Genomic DNA, 19,931 nt, shown 5'->3' with positions numbered 1-19,931 from the left:
TATAAATAATACTACGTTAAATTTAAAATAATAAAAAAATATTTATCTGATAAATTTAAAAAATAAATAATATATTAATAAAAAAATAAAATTAATTTCTTAAAAAATAATAAAAAGTGACTAAACAGACACGATAACACCTGTTGAGCCGCTAGTATATGTAAATTACTTACCATGCATCTAAATTAAATTCTAAGTAAATCCTTTTATTTAACTAAACTTGGGAAGATTTTACTTCTAACCTAATTCTTGCCTTCTTGCCATAAAGTTGTTACTAGGAAACAAGACCATGAGTAGTGTAATATGTTAAATGAGATTAGAAATTATATAGTTGGGAGGGAAGGGGTATAAGAGGAACATCACATTAATACTTAAAAAATAAAATACCACAGATACCCCTCACCGACGGTTAGAAGGGAAGTGTTTCTATTTTCCAACCATTGACGAGGAAGCAAAGTACGCGCGAACCGACCACATACTAAGCAGCACGTTGTTTCACTTTCACCCATGATGCCCGTACGATGACGTGTCCGACAGTCCCCAATGGAGATCCTTCATCAACAAGCACAAACTGACGAATCCCCCAAAACACCCTGAGATTCTTGTCCCTCAAAATACGTTGCTTTAGAGTCCAAAAGAAAAGAGTTGACCCCACTTGACATTCTGGTAATTCCATGTAAATCCTTTGTCCAAAATCGAAACTTTGCTCTTTTTGAAGCGAAACACTCAGCTAGGTGTTTGCAAGTTCCATCCTTTTTCTTCCACAATTCAGATCTAAGACCATACCCCCCCAAAATTTGGGTCTGAGGAGGAACATTGTTAACTAGGAGCTTCAAACAGGGTCAACGGTGAAGTCTTTTTTCCCTTTTCACTTTTCATCATCTCAGAGGAGAGAGACACCGGGATTTTTTGTAATATATTTGTATCTTTTGTTTTTTTGTGAGTTTGGTTTTTGGACATTGCATAAGAGTATATATATATATAATTAAGGGGAATAATGGGGTTGGTTGGTGTCCAAGAGAATGGGGATGGGAATGGAGATGTTCTATCTGAGATTTCATTGGGGACCAAGCCCAAGTACACAAGGATGGACTCTGATCTTGATGAGGCCGAAGAAGAAGACTTGCCATCATCTAACAAGCATGATTCCAAGAAATATATAATGGCTTGTGCCGTCTTTGCCTCTTTGAATTCAGTGCTTCTCGGCTATGGTTGGTAATTCTATTTTATTATCTTATCTTTGATCTAATCACATTTAATTTTTCTGTGGTTCTTTTAGTTTGGGACCCTGCTTCTTTTCTTTTATCATTGAGTGGCAAGAATATGTGTCTGTCCAAAAAAATAAGAAAAGAATAAAACCCCACTATGGGGCTTTGTGCTGTAGATTATAATAATCACAATGGTGAATGCAAAATGTGCTGTTTGTGCAATTTGTAGCACAGCTTTTGTTGTTGAGGTTTAGGGAACAGGCTATATGGACAAAATGTGGATACAAAGCTAGCTTGTAAATTCAATGAGATAGTTATAGTAGAGACAGTTAGGTACTAATGATTGAACTTATAGTAAGAGAATGCAACCATGTTGTTTAATAGTTGTTGAAACTTGAGCATCACCAACATGAATTTTCTTTATGATATTGATACTTGATGGGACCACATCCAAGTCCCTGACAAATGCAGTTCATATTTGCTTATTGTTTTGTAGATGTTGGTGTTATGAGTGGAGCGATTATATTCATTCAACAGGATCTGAAGATCACTGAGGTTCAACAAGAAGTTCTTGTTGGAATTTTGAGCATAATATCGCTGTTGGGTAGTTTAGCAGGTGGAAAGACATCTGATGTCATTGGTAGAAAATGGACAATTGGTTTGGCTGCTGTCATCTTCCAAACCGGTGGAGCCATTATGGCTCTTGCGCCTTCTTTTAAAGTACTGATGATAGGAAGACTCTTGGCCGGGGTGGGTATAGGTTTCGGCGTCATGATTGCGCCTGTGTATATTGCTGAAATATCTCCTGCCGTTGCTAGGGGATCTCTTACATCCTTCCCTGAGATATGCATAAATTTGGGAATCCTTCTTGGCTACATATCAAATTATGAATTTTCGGAGCTTCCATCGCATATAAATTGGAGGCTAATGCTTGGTGTGGGACTTCTTCCTTCGGTGGTTATTGCTCTTGCTTTGTTTATCATTCCTGAATCTCCGAGATGGCTTGTGATGCAGAATAGAGTTGAAGCAGCGAGGCTGGTGCTGAGGAAGATAAGCGAGAGCGAAAAGGAGGCTGAGGAAAAGTTGAAAGAAATCCAGGTAGCTGCTGGATTAGCTAATGCTGAGAAGTATGAAGCTAAAGCTGTTTGGAAAGAAATATTATGTCCTTCACCTCCGGTTCGAAGAATGCTTATAACTGGTTGTGGAATTCAATGTTTCCAACAGATTACAGGCATAGACACAACTGTGTATTACAGCCCAATAATCTTCAAGAATGCTGGTATCACTGAGACCACTCAGCTTCTTGCAGCAACAGTCACTGTTGGCTTCACCAAAACACTCTTCATCCTGATAGCTATATTTCTGATTGACAAAGTGGGGCGAAAGCCGTTGCTTTATGCAAGCACAATTGGGATGACAGTCTGTTTATTTAGCCTGAGCCTCTCTCTAGCTTTTCTGGATCATGCAAAAGTTGGGATTGTATTGGCAATCCTATCAGTTTGTGGAAATGTAGCTTCTTTCTCAGTAGGACTTGGCCCTATATGCTGGGTTCTGTCATCAGAGATATTCCCTTTGAGACTTAGAGCTCAAGCATCAGCTCTTGGAGCCGTCGGAAGTAGGGTAAGTAGTGGCATCATATCCATGTCCTTCCTCTCGGTCAGTCGTGCAATCACAGTTGCAGGAACCTTCTTTGTGTTTGGCATCATCTCATGTTCTGCCGTCGCCTTTGTTCATTACTGTGTTCCAGAGACAAAAGGGAAGACTTTGGAGGAAATTGAGGTTCTCTTCCATGATAAAGATGATGAATCACGGGGAAATGAGGTTGAAATGGGAGATGTAGAGCGCCTGATGCAGAAGTCATGAGTTTGGTGGCATGCCACAATCTTGAATCTTCATACTAAACTAAATTCCTAAGATATTTTCAATATCATACTAGTTTGGTGGCTGGAAAAATTATTTAGTTATAGCAGAAATTTACTAACAATGAGAAACTTCATTCCAATGTTCTTAGAACCACCTAGCACCAGTATATATGATATGCTAAAGCATTTGTTGATATAAAATATATTTATGTACCTTGATTTTTTTTATTTCTATTTTTTACAGTCTATTGAAAAAGGAGTTCAGATTGCATCATTTTATCTCAGCCATAGTAGGAATTTGTATTGTCTCTTTCCAACACGTGCTTGCATTTGTTGCTATTTACCTTGTATAATATTAGCTTTCTTAAAAGGGATATTATGTTAATAAAGAATGGCAGTACTTCTAGTTGTTCTATAATTGCAAATTAAATTGACTGTAGTATGTAAAATAAAAAATAATAATTTGTGTGTATTATTTATATAAAAATGATTATGTGGATATTTAATTATATATTATCATATTAATAAGAGTAATTAGTTATCAATTTTGCAAGATGAGAACATGAGAGTCTCAGCCAGGCCTTGGTAAAAATTTGTTATTTCTAAGACTTGAACTCAAAACTATTTATTAAGAAAAAACACTTATCACTTAACTAATATTATATTAATCTAGCAGTTATAATAATATGATTCACAATTTTAAGTATATGGATTAGGCCCCTATGTTATATTGTTAGGTAACAAATATGTGTTTGAACTAACCTTGGTTGAATCCTTGAAAGTAGGTAGATCACTTGTAAGTGTTTGCCACAACAAGTAGTGTCCATTTATGGTTCAAAGGAGCTATGTTGTAATTTCCGAATAAAATATAGGGAGAATTTAGAATTGTGTGAATAGTGAAAATTTCCACTAAATTTGTAGAGAACATATTTTTTGTTTTGGTAACCCTTTTTCTATTATAAAAAAAAAATGAAGATAAGACACTGAGCATAGAGAGAGTGGGACCAAAGGTTCATGACACATGATATAAGGATAAAGGTTAGTGTCTTATTTAGATAGGAAGCTGAGAAATCATTATCATAAGTTATAATGGTCCTAACCAAGAAAGACAAACATATATATTCTTTTCTGGAATGTCAATCAATCTGTACCTTTTCCTATGGCAAATATCCAATACTAGTCTAACCTTTGATGCTGGAATAAAACTGCTAAATTTATCATCTTTCTAACTTTCTAAAATTAATTACAAACTTTAAATGTTGCAGAAGATGCAACAACTTGATATGATACTATCAACAATGCTTCCCTTTACAACCTTAAGCTTCTTACTATGCCTATTCCATAGGTGCACAGCAAAACTCTCTTTGCTAATTTGCTCCTTCTTCTTCTCCAACCATGTTCCATGAATCTCATCTCTTGGCCTCAAAAACAAACTGCTAATCCCTCTCCAATCCACAGGATAAAATGCAGATGGTGGCAGAACAGTGAAATTCTCAAACCTTTCTTGCTGGTTCCTTCTCACCCTAGAAACCACCCTTGAAATCAAATAAGGACCATTATGACCCCATTTATTCCCATCAAAAGTGAGTGCAAATTCTTGAATGAACTTGAAAAGCAAAGGGTGCTTCTTGTCAAATACCAACACTGCATTGTTCAAACGACTCCATTCACCAGTTCTTGGATCAAGATTCTGAGCTCCAATTGTGTTCCTTAATTTGGAGAAGCTCTTCAAGACCACTACATCAGCATCAATGTATGCACCTCCAAACTTGTACAACAATGCAAGCCTAAGCAAATTGGAGAGGTTTTGTCCCAAGGAAACTTCACCAGGGTTCACATTCCCTTCCTTTAACTTTTGAAACCATGATTCAGCATGAGTTCCCTTGAATATGTATTTGAAATCAGGTGCAATGGCAGTGACCCTGAATCCATTTTCCACAAAAGGATTCAGAATCTGAGTTCCTGTGTCAGAATCCATTGACTTTGAAACTATGACCAAACAAGCTTCACGGTGAGACTTGAACAAGCTCTCCACAGAAAGCAATTCTCTTACACCAAATGCCTTCAATGGTGAAATCCAAGTCATGAAGAACCTGAACTTGCAAGAACCAGAAGAAGAGGAATTGCCATAAAAGAAGGCCTTGATTCTGGACCGAAACAATGGGAATTGAGGCTCTTCTAGAAGTAGGCTTCTGAGGCCACGCTTGTGGTGCCTTTTCACTCTTGTACGCCTTCTATGCTGCTTTTCAGTGATGGGAAAAGGAGGAAAGTTTGTGTTTTGAGGGAGAAGCGCCAAATGGGTCTTGTTAATGGGTGGTAAAGTTTCTTCTTTTACCGCAAGGGACACAGAAGAAGCAGGAGGCCATTTGGTGTGGTGTGTTGGAGGGGAAAGAAGAGAGAGAGGGACATGAATCCAGAACACTGTGAAACCATTGTAGGTCAAGAGAAAGAGGAGGAGGAGAGCATATAGTGAAGTGGGGAGAGAGAAGAGCAGAGAAAGTAAATATCTTTTAAAGTGCAATGCAGAAGAAGAAGAGAAATGGTAGTTCTCTTCCATTGGCTTTCAAACATGAACAGTAACAGAGGAAAGGAGGGAACTGTTTCTTGGTTCAAAAAGTTTTGTTTTGGGTTGGTTACCGAGGCAGTTGCTGCTGCTACAGAGAAAAGAATAATAAACTCCTCCCAAACCCCATGTTTATATTAGAGACATTGTGGGTGGTTGTAGTGGAGTTACAGTTACGTCCTTTCTCTCTCTCTCTTTTTATTTTTTTCCAATGATTTATTTTGGGGGTTGAAAATGACAATGTGTGAGGCTAGTGTAATCTGTTTCTTCTATATGGGCCATAGTCTTATTTTTGGGTAGAAAGGGGTGGTCAAATAGAAAGCTCTTTGTAGTTTTTGCTCATTTCAAGTTCACCTCAAGTCCTTTCTTTTTTGCAAATTTAAGTCTAATCTTAAATCAAATTGAGTGCAAGTAAATAGTAGGAGGGAAAACAAAAAAAGGTTCATATGAATTGGAGACTGCTCTCTTGTTCATTTAGTGTAGATTACTTTGCTTCATTGGTTTTGACAAATCAGAGTACATGGATAAGAAACTACAGATCAAATCTAGAATATCCAAATCTGTACTTCTTTGTGAAGTGATTTCCTGGTTGGTGCTTCATTTAATTTTTATTTTCATTTTTGCTAATAATCGTGCTTACTTCATATGCTTTGTTTAGACACTTGTGTGTGTGTTCTAATCAAGAATATTTGAAAAAATACCATTGTTGATACACAAACTATACAAGGCAACCCTCTGTTGACTTTTATATACAATCATCTAGTGTAACTAGTTGGACGAAATGAAGTGATTTGCAGCAAAACCAGCTGAGGCTGTACATAGTTTTCCATTTGATGAGCTTTCAACGAACTTTACATGATTCAATGACCTCACTAACAGCTTTATGGGTCGCTGGAGAAATCATCTTTAAGGCCAAATGAAATTCCTGGAAACAAATATGATTAAAGACTTAATAGTAGTAAAAAGATGACTCCAAACATCACTTTCAATAATCCCAATATTTCTTGCTAGCTTCACAGTTTTAAGCCAAGGTAGTTACATCTATTAACAGCTACTTACCACAAATCTTTCCAACACAGGCACAAGAATGGACAAATTATGATCTGGAAGATTGTTGGCAACTGCTTCGTGAATGTCATTGCTGTAATTGAGAAAGGGAAAAGAAAGAATCCCTAAGATACACATAACAAAAAAATAGAACCAAAACAAGAAAAGTATATTAACCTGTCAGTGGATAGAAAGGCTAGAAGCAGTGCTGAATAAGCCTCCACGATCGTTTTCCTAGCTTCTTTTTCCCCTTGCAGAATAGCTGCCTCCTCATTCTGCATGATGGAGAACAAGATGAATGAAGATCAGAATCAAACTTCATACCCTTCTCCCCAACCATTATAGTCTAGATCACACAACTTATATCTAAATGGTTCAAGTCTCTGATAGTAAGTAAACAAAAGAAGATCATAATACATACCAGTAGCAGATATTTATCTTCATTGCTATCCTCACTTCCACCTTGGTTAGCCAAGAAAATAGAGCATAATAATGGAATAACATCCTTCCGAATCTCATGGTCTAAGACTTCTGAGCATGGTAGCAGAACACTGGCTGCTGCAAGCCGTGATCTGCAAAAACATTAGCAGCAATACTGCAATAGTGAGACAATACATCTTGTTATCACAATACAAAAGCTCATTTTGTTGTTTACATTCTCCGTAGCATATTGTAATTTTGATTTTGTCCTAGAAGGAGGTAACTACAGTTGGTTTTTCTATAAAAAGGTGATCAAATAGAAAGTACTAACATCTATAGATAGATACATGGATTTCACAAAGAATGGGATCCCAAACTTTTTGCTACACTGTAATTATGGGAATATTAGTGACGATATAATTCAAGCTGTGTTTGGTTATTCCAAATTAGAAATTTTTTTCCTTTGCTTAGCAAATCTCTTGATTGAATACCAGTATTGCCTATTATTTAAATTACCTATTATGGCCATCCTTCTCTACCAAGTTTACAAGCAGGCCAAGAATAGCAACAATAAAATCTATCTCATGATCAGTGAGATGCCTATCATGTCGATGGTCTTTCACACTGTTTGGCTTATTTTCCTTTATGTGAAAAGTGGGCAATGAAGATGAACTGAAAGAAGGAAAATGCTGAGCAATTAACAGAGGCATAATCTCCAATCCTCCATATTCAGCAATTTGATGACAGCCAATAGGGTTGTCATTAGTCAAATTAATCAGCACCTACAATCATACAAATATACAATATTAATTTATAGAGATTCCAACTTACCAAAACTAAGGAAAGAATGATATAGAGAAGACACAAAACAATAGATCAGAGAAAATCATAAAGATACCTTAATAGCAGTAAGAAGGCAATCAGTGAGAAGACTGGAACCTTCTTCACCACCAACGTAAGAACTGGAACAATTGACATCCCCATTGCTCACACTAGTCTGTGATAAACATCCTTCTTCAAATTCTCTGCTTGTTACCTCATATTTTTTAGCATGCGACTTTCTTTGCTTGATTGATGGTAAGTCCCACTTAGGAGGTGCAATGTCATCCTCATCAAATGCAAATGGATCTTGATTATCATCTGAAATTTCAAGTTGGATCATACATGTTTTACAATCCGCACCACTAGATGGTGCAAATTTGGAAGGATTGTCTCTCATATTCGGTGAATAACTGTATGTCATTGAAGTGCTGGGAGTTTCAGAAACTGATAGAGAACTTTTTAACTGGCTGCATCTCACAAGTTGGCTCTTCTGTGAAAGATCAATCCTCTTTATGGAAGATTCTCTCTCCATATGATAGCACATTCCAGTATGGTTTAAAGTGAGACTCCCTGCAGTGTCATGTATAAGAGCATTCAGTAATTCTTGATGAGCTTATCACAACACTACTAAGCATTCACAAATTCGAAGGAATTTTCTTTACAATATGACTATAGCTTCAACATAATTTGGGGGAGAAAGAAACTCCACCTTTAAGGTCTGTGAGAAGATCCAGTTCAGAATCATGACTTGTGGTAGAAAGAGAAATGGGATTCTTGTTATCATTGAAAATGGTAGAAGCATTCCGACTTATGCACACATCTTGAAGTTGGAAGATTGTGGAGGGACATGGGTGGGAAGAATAATTAATCAGTTGTAAGAAATGGAAAGAAATAAAAGCAAAATAGCATGACAAGAAAAGAGAAATAAAAAGACAAAGCAGCAAAAGGAAGAAGTTACCCCTTTATGCGATCGTTACCTGAGAGAAATTTTATGATAGTTAAAATCAGCTCCACAAAGGAAATCGGAGTTGCTTGAGGAATGAGATTCCGTTTTAGTCCAAGAAAATGAGCCTGTTACAATAAAGTACATACGATGAATGATGAATTAAGAATGCAGCAGGACATGAGTATACTATACAAAGGGGAAGTCAAGGAAGTAAGACTCAAGATGAAAATCTAAACTATGCATATTTTAGTTTTTGTCGCTTTCTGAAAGAGAGGGAGGTTGGGCTAGAATGAGTAATAAACCTGGTTGTCTTCACTAAGGAATGTCGCATTTTCCATGATCTTCAAGCATTTAAGAAGCAAAGTAAGGCTTTTTAGCTGTTTGTCATTTCTAACATCTTTGGTAGATAGATAACTATCCTCCACCCAGCACTGAAACGGCAAACCAATGGTTCTCCCCAATTAAATTAATCTACAACCAGATAGGGCTTCAAAACTTGAAATCAACTAGAATAAAAGACAAGCAACTACTTAAATTGATTCCCTGAACATAAGGGAATTGCCCATATACGGAGTACGGACAGACACAATATTTGATCTTAGAGTAAGAAAGATCAGATAGCAAATAATAATAGTCACTCTGTTTTATAATGTCTGTAAAACCTTTGCAGTTTTCTCAAGTTATTTCTTATAAAAAAAATATACACAAATTATAAATTGAACTGAAAATACAATCTCACACCTTCAAATGCGACTGGCACTTCAAGGTAGTTTCAAAGACAGCATCAAGTCCTCCAAGCTCCCTTAGTTTTTCCTTAAAATTTTGACCAGTCTTACATACAGCACCAGAAGTTTCTGAAAACAGATTCCCCGTCATTAAGAAACAATATCAACAATAAGAACAATAAAACAAACAGCTCAAAGAATCATTAAAACTAAACAGATTTGGTTATTCATTGTTAATTTCGTCCATTAAAAACATACAACATATAACAGAAGAATATCTTCAGCCAATAATATTTAGAGTAAAATCTGGAAGGTGATATACACTACAATACCATAAAGAGAAATGGAAGATAAACAAGCCTTCTCGATGATCAACAATGCTAACCATTCCGGGCATAACTCTGGCCTCTCTATGCTGTTGTCAATTTGACAGGTTGGCTTCAGTTCTTTACAACTTACTAGAATTTGTTGAACTATAGAAAAAATTGCAACAGAACTGGAGTCCCATCTTTCTCTTGTATTTTCTAATGAACCGACATTCTTATGCGACAATAGAATTTTCGGACCAAATTTTAGTGCCTTATCTGCGCCATCCGTGGAGACAAGTGGTCTCAACAACTTGATCAGAAATAGAACACAATCAGGTGATTCAAGGAGGTTATCTTCTACACCCTGAAATCAAAAGAATATCCAGTAACATCAGGCAAATTGAAACCAATAGGATTGACAAATTAAAGCGTCCAAACAAAAGCAGAATGGTAAGTATGCCATTGAAAGGTCAGCCTTGCACAGAAAAGGTCAAAAATAAAGTCCTAGAATGTTTAGACGTTGAAGATGAATTTCATCAGAAAGAATACAAGACTTACATCAATGGTAAGAATGTAGAACAGAGTTGCAGCTGCAACGTTGCTTGGAAGATCATTAAGACTTAGGCACAAAATAGCATCAATGATTGTCTTTGCGATCCTATAAAGTAGAAAAATCAGGGATTATCACCTAACTACCCGTGAATACAATCCATATTTCAGTTCAAAATTCCACTACTATGCCAGTTTGTCTCACAGCCCTCAGCGACGTAGACAATTCAGTGATTCACAATGATAAAATCCAAGGAAACAAAATTTAAAATTTGTGTAAAATCACGAATCTATTATCTATCTAATTCTGAATACTTAAATGGAAACATGTATGTTACTCATACTGTGCCAAAACCGCAGGAAACTCTATCGGAACAAAAACACTAACCAATTCTAATGATACTGAGCACAAAACATCAAGCAAACACTACTTACTTCGTCAATCATTATTGCACCCACCAAAAGTTTAAAATTAGGAAATTAACTTGAATAAGGCCCAAAGCCAAAATTGCAAAAAGAAATTGTTTTTTAAGAAAAAGTTTCAATCTTTTTCATATTAGTACATGGATATCGAATAAATCTTTACAAAGTGATGTACCCTTGAGCGTAAAATTGCAAAAAGAAATTGTTTTTTAAGAAAAAGTTTCAATCTTTTTCATATTAGTACATGGATATCGAATAAATCTTTACAAAGTGATGTACCCTTGAGCGTGGAGGAGGCGGCGCTGTTGTGCGGTGGCGCAAATGGACAACAAAGAGAGCAAGCTTGTCCTTCTGATCTGAACCGGTTGGGGCCTGCGGAGTCCATCAATGGCGAAATTTACCTCGTCGATGCGCTCCATTACCTCGCCGAATTTCTGCGCCTCTATTAGCGTCGAGGTTTTAGCCGGAATCATTGCAAGGGTGAGGTTTTTTAATGCATTCTTCTTCTTCGTCGTCTTCAAATTCATCTTCTTTGTAATCAAGCCTTCATTATGCGTCCTTGTTCTCTTGGACTTTCTCTTGCGGAAATGACCGTTAGTGGAATTGGAGTCTTGGGAAGAGAATGCCAAAGAGGAGGAGCATAGGGCGACGCCTTCGCCGGAGGATTTCGCAGGAAATCTCATGCAGATTCGGCGACCGTGCGTGCGTAGCACCATGGTTTCGGTTCTTGAACTGAAAGAAGAGAAAGTGAAAATCAGAGGGAGAAAGAAGGAGTGAGAATGATAAGTGGGAACACCGTTTTCTGTTAACGGCGCCAAATTTGAATTTGTCTCGTTGGGCCTTGCAAATCATTTCTTTTGGGCCAAGTTGCGAATCATTGCTGTTTTTATTTTCGTTTTTGGACTAGCAAAATGATTAACTCAAGGCCCAAAATTAGTACCATAGTAGAAGCCCAACCCAGTTAACAAATTCAAGCCTTTCACTAAACAAATTACACAAGTCTGACAAAAAAAATTAAAAAAGAATTTAAAACAAAAAAATAAAAAAAAACAAACAAACAAGAGCAACTGCTTAGTGCTAAGTGCTAACTCAATAACATTAGCTTATTATTTATTATTTATTAACTGAATAAACCACACAAATCCTCCCTAATAAGGATTTTTTATTTAAATTAAAAATATATAATAATATTTACCGATAAATAAACGTACAACTATTTACTAAAATACATTTTAGGTCACATCTAGGATGTAGTGGGGGAAACTACACTAAAAACGTATCACGGATGCATTGCTTTCGTGTTGTGACACGCCACGTGCTAGTCATATCTTGGATGACCATAATTAATTTTTACCCACTGCATTCGAGATATGCACAATTAGAATACATATATGAATAATGGAAAGACGGTATGGATGAGGACGAACACCTAGCCCCTAGCCCGGACGGTGGAGTCGGCGGTAGCAGGGATGGAGTCTGAAAGTAGGGTGACGGAGCAGGTGCCCCGAGGATCTCGGACCAGGGGCTGGAGGGAAACCAACTCTTGACCTTTTGGATCTAGAACTCTAATACCATGTCATAAAACCACTCATCCCGAAAGCATAACCTGATAGGATAATGTAACACTAATGGTTATATCTCTAATACTTCCAAAACCTCTATTGTGTACATTGTACGCTTAGGCCATTAATTCCATATACTTTCTCATAAATAAAAGTTGTCATGCACACTTGACCATATCTCAAATGCACTGCCTTGATCATTCTAATTGTTCATATCTCTGATGCAGTAGGTAAAAACTAATTTTGATCATATCACGGATGTACTGCATCTTAGATATTGTTTTGTTCATATCTCAGGTGCATTCGAAATATGACTAGCACGTGGCGTGTCACAATACGGTAGCAGTGTATCCGTAATACGCTTTTAGTGTGGTTTTTCCCACTGCATTCGAGTGTGACCCAAAATATATTTTAGTAAATAATGGTATGTTTATTTAAATCGATAAATATTATATATTTTTAATTTAAATAAAAAAATCCCCCTAATAATCTGATGTGTTATTTTTACCATTACTCCCTACTATATAGTATAGGAAACATTTCAAGTGCACCAGGGAGCACCGGTGCACCAGTTGTTTTAACCGTTGATTTTAATTAATATATATTATATATATTTTTTATAATTCAGATCAACGGTTAAAACAACTGGTACACCGATACTCCCGGTGCACTTGAAATGCTTCCTATAGTATATTTGGTAGGTTGGACAAGATAAAAGTATAGATTCATTAACACAAAATAAAACAAAAAAATGCTATTATGAAAAATGAAGGATCAACATATATTCAGCGATAAGTATTAAGGAGTCAAAATAAGTTTATAGACTCTGCTCAACTCAGCTCTAATTTTATTTCATTCAACGAAAGCACAGAGAAGAACGAACGCACTCGCTGTGTTCACTTCACACAAGAGAGAGAAACTCGCAACCATGTCTTCCTTCGACTCCTTCGCCGATGACTTAAACGTCAACTCTTCTTCCGCCGACCACTTTGCCGCCGCTCACAACGCTGCCGAGGAGGACGACACCTACTCTGGCTACGGCGGTTACTCCAGCTTCACCGGAGGATTCTCCCCCGATGGCGATGTCACCGTAGATCATGACCCCGCCGCTGCCGCCTCGCCGGAGATCTACGGGTTCAGCGATCCCAATCCTGGTTACTCTCACTCCCCTTTCGAATCGGAGACTGTCGAGAACGGGAACGGTTATGGCGGTGCCGAAAGCGTCTTTGCCTCCGACGGTCCGGTGCTTCCGCCGCCAACTGAGATGGAGCCGGAGGAAGGTTACGCGCTTCGGGAGTGGCGCCGGTGAGCGGTTTTGAACTTTCCCTATTTACCTATGAATTTGGTAGATCTCATTTGAATTTGCTTTAGATCTGTGGTGATTTTACTTTATTCTAGAGAAGCTTTTAACATGTGTATTCGCGAAGTTTGTTGCCGGTACGTGTAAGCAGTAAGGACTTAGGATCACGAATCAGGATTCGGGGAGCTTGATCTTGATGTAGAAAGAAACGAATTGATGAGTTTAGTTCTTTAGTTGAGTTCAATTGAAGTAGTTAATTGTGCTGTTGTGAGATATGTTGATGTGATTTTCGGTAGATATATAGGGAGTTAATTAGCGTAGCACCAGTTCAACAGTGGTTAGGTTTTGGATCAAGGGGATTAGAAGGGGGAATTAAATTTTTACTTAGTCGGATGGATCTCTAGACTTTGGTCCATAATAATCGTGTTGTGTAGGAGCTATTTCTAAGGTAAATTCTATGGTGAGGTAGCAAGTTGGATTGTGTGTCGAATTTTAGTGGTGATTTGAGCTTTGTGATCTATCTTGCGTAGCTGCTTTACCGGATTAAAAGTTTATGCAAGAATGATCCCTTTGCGGCTTTGCCCATTGGACTATTGGAGTGAGTTGATCACATTCAAGGTGATGATATCAAATTCTTAATCTCTCTATTAGATAAGGGAAGCACTTTTCAAAAGACCTAGGTGACCGTGTCTTGACAAGGACTGCAATTAGAGCAGATCATCCTACGTACATCTCTGGGATTTTGAGAGTGCTATAGAAAATATGACATGAATGCAGTTTATTATTTAATCTTGTCTATCCATGAAAAAGAGTAAAAATAAAAAATCATGTGTGCTTCTTAAATAGGCCTTGATGGCAAATAACATAAAATAAAATCTAGTCAATTTTGCCAACAATGCCAAGCCATATGTATATTGGATTGAATAATTTCTGAATTTCTGATATATCGTATGCTTAGCAATTGGTCTATGCATGACAAAAGAAAACTACAATTTGTGTTATCCTGCTGCATTATTTGGTCTTTCTTGTAGTAACAAGTGGCAATACAGCAATAGGCTTCCAAATTTGATATGAAATATTTATGTAAATTAGATGGTACATGACCAAGCAGGCACTGGTATTATTACATTAGTTCAGATTATGTGTTTGCTGTTTAAGATATCCAAAAATGCTTGTAGGTGCTATTTGTAAGGATGATTTTAATAGAAAGGTTAATTTGACATTTTCTTTTATCAAAATATCTATTGCCATTGATATATAAATCCCATGTTAACAGAGGCAAATCCATTCTCATACTTGTTGGAAGGACAATCATTTTGGTTAATTTCTGATCTTGGGTGATTAAAAATCTAAGATCTATGTTGTTAACCCAAAAATAAATCAATTAATGTTTGGCTTCCCTTATACAGTCAAAATGCTATTCAGTTAGAGGAGAAGGAGAAAAGGGAAAAAGAAATCAGATTAAAGATTATTGAGGAAGCAGAGGAGTATAAAGTGGCTTTTTATGAGAAAAGGAAGCTTAATGTTGAGACTAACAAGGTTCAAAATAGGGAAAGGGAGAAGGTAAGTTTCACTTTCATCATGCTATCATTTGTCACGTGATATGTTTTTCCCTGCCCTTCTAATGGTAGAAAATGAAATCTGCTTGTGGAGCAGTTATTCGTGGCTAATCAAGAGAAGTTTCACAAAGAGGCAGACAAAGCTTATTGGAAAGCAATTGCAGAGCTCATTCCTCGGGAGGTTCCCAACATTGAAAAGAAAAGAGGCAAGAAGGATCAGGACAAGAAGCCATCAATTACAGTTGTCCAAGGCCCTAAGCCTGGTAAACCCACCGATCTCGCTAGGATGCGACAGATACTATTAAAGCTGAAGCACACACCACCACCTCACATGATTCCTCCACCTCCTGCTCCTGCCAAAGAAACTAAAGATGCCAAAGAGGGTAAGGATGGAAAAAAAGCCACATCGAAAGCACCTGAACCTGCTACTGATGGATCACAACCAAAGGATGCCTCTTCTAACGGCTCTGCAGATGTACCCGAGAAAGAAGCTGCTGCCCCTGAGGAGCAGCCTGCTGCATAATTGTGCGTATCATTCTTCGGTTCCATCATCTAAGATCACCTTTCTCCCCACAGTCTTTAATGAATCTTTTTGCCCAGCTATTAGTTTATAATGCTTATTACCCTCATTTTATGACCAATATCAAGGTTTTGTATGAATTAAATCAATTATTGACAATTATGCCATGCAGATTTAGTGGGTTTACATAACAGAGTATTTGCTTTTAACTTAAATGATCTTTTGACTTGTTGACTCAAATAAATGTGTAAACTTAAAAGTCGGATGTTTTATCTTTATACCACAATATAGGCTTAGGCGCATTCTGTATTGCTTGGGGGAGAGGCACATTGATTTCCATCTGTTTTGGCCGTTTTATCGTTAAATGATTGGAGAATGAGGCTATTTTGCCGGGGCTTTGAAAAAAATGAGCTAGAATAGTTGAATATGTTCAAGCAAATCGACAAGTTGACCAAACATTTTGCACCAGAAGCCTTTTATGTTGAACAAATCTCTTTAAACTATTACACAAAGTCACAAACCACCTTCTTGTGACATGTATTTCTAGCATAACCATCTCTCCGATTTCCTATGAACATAAGCAGCAAAACTAGTATATTGTAAATTTACTATACAGTGATCCACTACGGGTTCCGGCATCAATATACCTAGCCCCTAGTTGGCTAGTTGCTTTAGTGCGTCGTTATATATTCCAGGAAAAATGAATCAGTGAAAAAAAATCCTAAGCCTGTGAACCACTATTTATATTTATTTAGGCATGATCATCGAGGGGCCACCTGAGTAAAACTATGACTAGAGCTAACATTAGGAATTATAGAGTCAGAAGTTGACTTGATCCGAGAGGATTCATCATTTGAATCCATGAAGAATCCTGGTTGTTGTAATTGACTCTCATTGAGCTGAATTTCCTTTGACAGCATGTCAACCACTTGTGTCATCAATGGCCTCCTGCTTGCTGCTGACTGTGTGCAAAACAATGCAACCTTCATGTACTTCATCACCTCTTCCTCTGGAAACTCTTCCATCTCTGGATCCACAAGATCCAAATGTTTACCCTCTTCATGAAGTTGCCATGCCTGTTGCACCACATAGAAACTTGTTTAAACTTGAGACTCGAAAAACAGTAAATGAGGTTTGCTTACATAGTTACATACCCATTCCAATAGGAGTTTGTTGGAGTCTCCCCAGTTACTCCTCGAGCTGCGTTTGCCGCTAATGATTTCAAGCACAAGAACACCAAAACTGTATATATCAGCTTTCATGGTTAACTGCCCACCTAATGCATATTCTGGTGCTAAGTAACCCCTATGCAAATAGAAACCGAACAAGGGTAGAGTATTAATCAGTTTCATATTCCAAGTTTATAAAACTTAAAAGATGTGATTAACATACGTTGTTCCGGCAATTTTTGTACTGATGTGAGTAATGTCGTCTGGGAATAACTTTGCCAATCCAAAATCACCAATTTTCGGATTATAATCTTTGTCGAGTAGTACATTACTAGCTTTGATGTCTCTATGTACAATATGTGGCACAATTTCCTCATGAAGAAATGCAAGACCTTTAGCAGTACCTATGCAAATAGCAGATCTTTTTCTCCAATCTAGTTTAATTCTCTTAGTCCTTGTGCCTGCAAAGAGATAGTAGAGAAAATGATTCAAAAGCTTACATGTTTCATCCTCTCTCAAATGAGAGTATATGTATTTGATTTCTGACTTTATAATTCAGATTTGTCAAATTTAAATTACCAAGTAATGCACTATCAAGGTTGCCATTTTCCACATACTCATAGACTAATGTGCGGCTAGGTCCTTGAATGCAGAATCCAATCAATTCAACAAGGTTTGGATGTCTAACATTTGATAATGTCTTAATTTCAGTCAAGAATTCATGAACTCCTTGCTTTGATCCAACTGAAAGGGTCTTCACTGCTACCTGTCTTCCATCTTTTAAGGTTCCCTAAGATAATCACAAATCATATTAATTCCACAATTACAAGATTTACAAGTTTAGAAGCATAGTAACCTGAATACCTGGAAAACAGTTCCAAAGCCTCCTCTTCCTATCTTACTGTTTGAATGATAATTATCAGTTGCCAATCTCAGTTCCTTATCAGAGAATTGCCTAACATTGGCTAAGGGATAGCCTTAACAACAAAAGAGAAAAGAAGAACAATCAAACACTCATCTACTTGGAGATGATGAAAATCTAAGGCTTGCCTTGGAAAATCATTAACCAATAATCAAGAAGTACACAGAAAATAGTTATCTGATCACGAATATCGTTCAAGGCCGGAAAGTATGAAGAGAAATAAGCAACAATCCCTCACCATCAATTTCATTGGGACTATGAGAAGTTATAGTTTTCTTCTTCTTTGTAGTTGAGGCTCCAAAGCAGCCACAACTCTTAATGGTCATGGTGTTGCAATCTGCATAATATTAGATACTAATATAAATCAAATTCAACTAGTAGCTATGCACTTCCAAGTGGGAAAAGAATTGCTATTTTCTTGTTCAATTTGGAGACAAAAACCTTATTTTAAAAATGTAACATGAAAACAACTTGCATAGTACAGGACAAAGGAAAAAGAAAAAAACAAGGAGGATTAAACCCAGTTGTCACTTAAACAACTGATTTCAGCATCACAATTTTCAAGCCAAAAAGACTAAAACTTCAAGAATGAAAAAGACACAAAAGATCTCTTTAATAAAACAATGCTAAGTGTCAATTATCATAAGACAAGAGAAAGCAATAATAAGAGGGTGTGTTCAGAGTTCAGAGACAGAGAAAGAGGATACATGGTTGATGTTAATACAATTCAGATGGAGGCAGAGATGCAAAAACTGTTAGTGACTGAATGCACAAGCTGAAGAAGAAAAAAGAAGCAGCCTTAAAGAGAAACGTGAAGAAATGAGAGAATGTGAAAGTGGTTGGTTAATATAATCCAAGTTAGTTGAGTTGGACTTTGAAAAATATAATAATAATTAAATATAAAAATATAATCACAATTAAATATAAAAAAGAAATTCCAGCCGTGTTTGAAGTTGACTTTATAATGAATGGAGAAGGTAGATGGTGGATGTAGACATTGAGCATTAATTATTTGTTTGATGGTTAAAAAAGAAAATACAATTGACATAGTGAGTAGTAATTTCATATTCCACAAAGACACAAGTTTAATTTTTTATTACCAACGTGGATTTATTTTAGTGAAAAATCTAAAGTATCTCTACAAATATTTTGTTAGAGGTTATGATTATAATTGAGGTTAATTAAACTAAACCAGAGAGATATTGATGACATTCAAGCATGCTGCATGCCCTGTTGTCAGTTCCCACTTGGCTGGGCCCCAATGTTGCATAAACCAAATCTTTCTATTTGTATTTTCTTAATGCTGTTCCTAACTCTTTGGACCAGTGCTAATGCTGTTCAGAATAACTCGGATAATTAAAAATATTATTTTATTAGCAACGAGCAAAAGTTCAAAGAAATAAGTTACTGAAAACTCAAATGCATTCGACTTTATGTGAAGTTGATAGATAAAAGTCATTAAATGAAAATTTAGTCAAATCAATTAAATTATCTAACGGCTCTTAGTTATCAACTTTATGTGAAGTCAACTGCACTTGAGTTTTCACCAAAATTTAATGATAACTAAATAGGTTTTTAATTTTTTTAATTTGAAAGAACAAAAAATTTTTATTAATTAAAAATAAAAAATATTTTTTATTTTTTTAAACTTTTAATTGAAAAAATTTAGATGTTTTTTTTGTGACTTAAATAAATTAAACAAAAAAAAAAAACAAAACAAACAAAATAATGAACTGCTTAAATAGATAAACAGTCCCGTTTAAGACTATTCTTAAACTCCTCTCAAGGTGAAAGAAACTCCACATGCGAAAGTTGTAACTTCATCGCCATCTTTGCCATAGTATCTACCATCGTGTTTACATCTCTCATAATCAAACGAAAGTCAACACGCCAATTCCAACGCATGATATCTCTTATTTTGAGCATCAATGGATCAATAAACCCAAAATCATCTTGAGTAATAAGATTAAATACTTCCACACAATCCATCTCACAAATAACATCTTGTTGACCCACATCCCAAGCT

The 19,931-nt window shown here is 36.5% G+C and overlaps 5 protein-coding genes across 8 annotated transcripts; 2 read left to right on the top strand and 3 right to left on the bottom strand.

The window, feature by feature from the left end:
• The first annotated feature begins 387 nt into the window (after positions 1–387).
• On the top strand, positions 388–3,420 carry LOC130954343 (probable polyol transporter 4). 2 transcript variants are annotated; one of them, XM_057881083.1, is made up of 2 exons: positions 388–1,211; positions 1,705–3,418. In XM_057881083.1, exons 1-2 carry the CDS (start codon positions 998–1,000, stop codon positions 3,069–3,071), a joined length of 1,581 nt encoding a protein of 526 aa, XP_057737066.1. In that variant the 5' UTR covers positions 388–997; the 3' UTR covers positions 3,072–3,418. The 2 variants fall into 2 exon arrangements, with proteins under 2 accessions (XP_057737066.1, XP_057737067.1); XM_057881084.1 differs by having other exon boundaries at positions 1,132–1,215; positions 1,705–3,420.
• Positions 3,421–4,322: 902 nt separating this feature from the next.
• Positions 4,323–5,627, bottom strand: LOC130955449 (uncharacterized protein At4g19900-like). The gene has a single exon (XM_057882297.1). It carries the CDS (start codon positions 5,625–5,627, stop codon positions 4,323–4,325), a length of 1,305 nt encoding a protein of 434 aa, XP_057738280.1.
• A 739-nt stretch (positions 5,628–6,366) lies between these two features.
• LOC130955448 (wings apart-like protein 1) lies at positions 6,367–8,466 on the bottom strand. The gene is made up of 6 exons (XM_057882296.1): positions 7,999–8,466; positions 7,617–7,882; positions 7,102–7,252; positions 6,858–6,955; positions 6,693–6,774; positions 6,367–6,558 (listed from the first exon to the last, which is right to left on the bottom strand). Exons 1-6 carry the CDS (start codon positions 8,464–8,466, stop codon positions 6,475–6,477), a joined length of 1,149 nt encoding a protein of 382 aa, XP_057738279.1. The 3' UTR covers positions 6,367–6,474.
• Positions 8,467–13,232: 4,766 nt separating this feature from the next.
• LOC130954850 (clathrin light chain 1-like) lies at positions 13,233–16,029 on the top strand. The gene is made up of 3 exons (XM_057881628.1): positions 13,233–13,740; positions 15,145–15,298; positions 15,392–16,029. Exons 1-3 carry the CDS (start codon positions 13,364–13,366, stop codon positions 15,815–15,817), a joined length of 957 nt encoding a protein of 318 aa, XP_057737611.1. The 5' UTR covers positions 13,233–13,363; the 3' UTR covers positions 15,818–16,029.
• Positions 16,030–16,270: 241 nt separating this feature from the next.
• LOC130954848 (putative serine/threonine-protein kinase) lies at positions 16,271–18,749 on the bottom strand. Of its 3 annotated transcripts, none has more exons than XM_057881625.1 (7): positions 18,613–18,749; positions 18,144–18,242; positions 17,848–17,960; positions 17,563–17,773; positions 17,207–17,444; positions 16,969–17,119; positions 16,271–16,890 (listed from the first exon to the last, which is right to left on the bottom strand). In XM_057881625.1, exons 2-7 carry the CDS (start codon positions 18,229–18,231, stop codon positions 16,576–16,578), a joined length of 1,116 nt encoding a protein of 371 aa, XP_057737608.1. In that variant the 5' UTR covers positions 18,232–18,242; positions 18,613–18,749; the 3' UTR covers positions 16,271–16,575. The 3 variants fall into 3 exon arrangements, with proteins under 3 accessions (XP_057737608.1, XP_057737609.1, XP_057737610.1); XM_057881626.1 differs by having other exon boundaries at positions 18,630–18,715; XM_057881627.1 differs by having other exon boundaries at positions 18,144–18,259; positions 18,613–18,629.
• Positions 18,750–19,931: the final 1,182 nt, after the last annotated feature.

Source organism: Arachis stenosperma, chromosome 10 (genome assembly GCF_014773155.1).
Source record: "Arachis stenosperma cultivar V10309 chromosome 10, arast.V10309.gnm1.PFL2, whole genome shotgun sequence".
Lineage (NCBI taxonomy): Eukaryota > Viridiplantae > Streptophyta > Magnoliopsida > Fabales > Fabaceae > Arachis > Arachis stenosperma.
The sequence above is the reverse complement of the archived record's forward strand: the minus strand, read 5'-3'. Positions and strand labels throughout refer to the sequence as shown.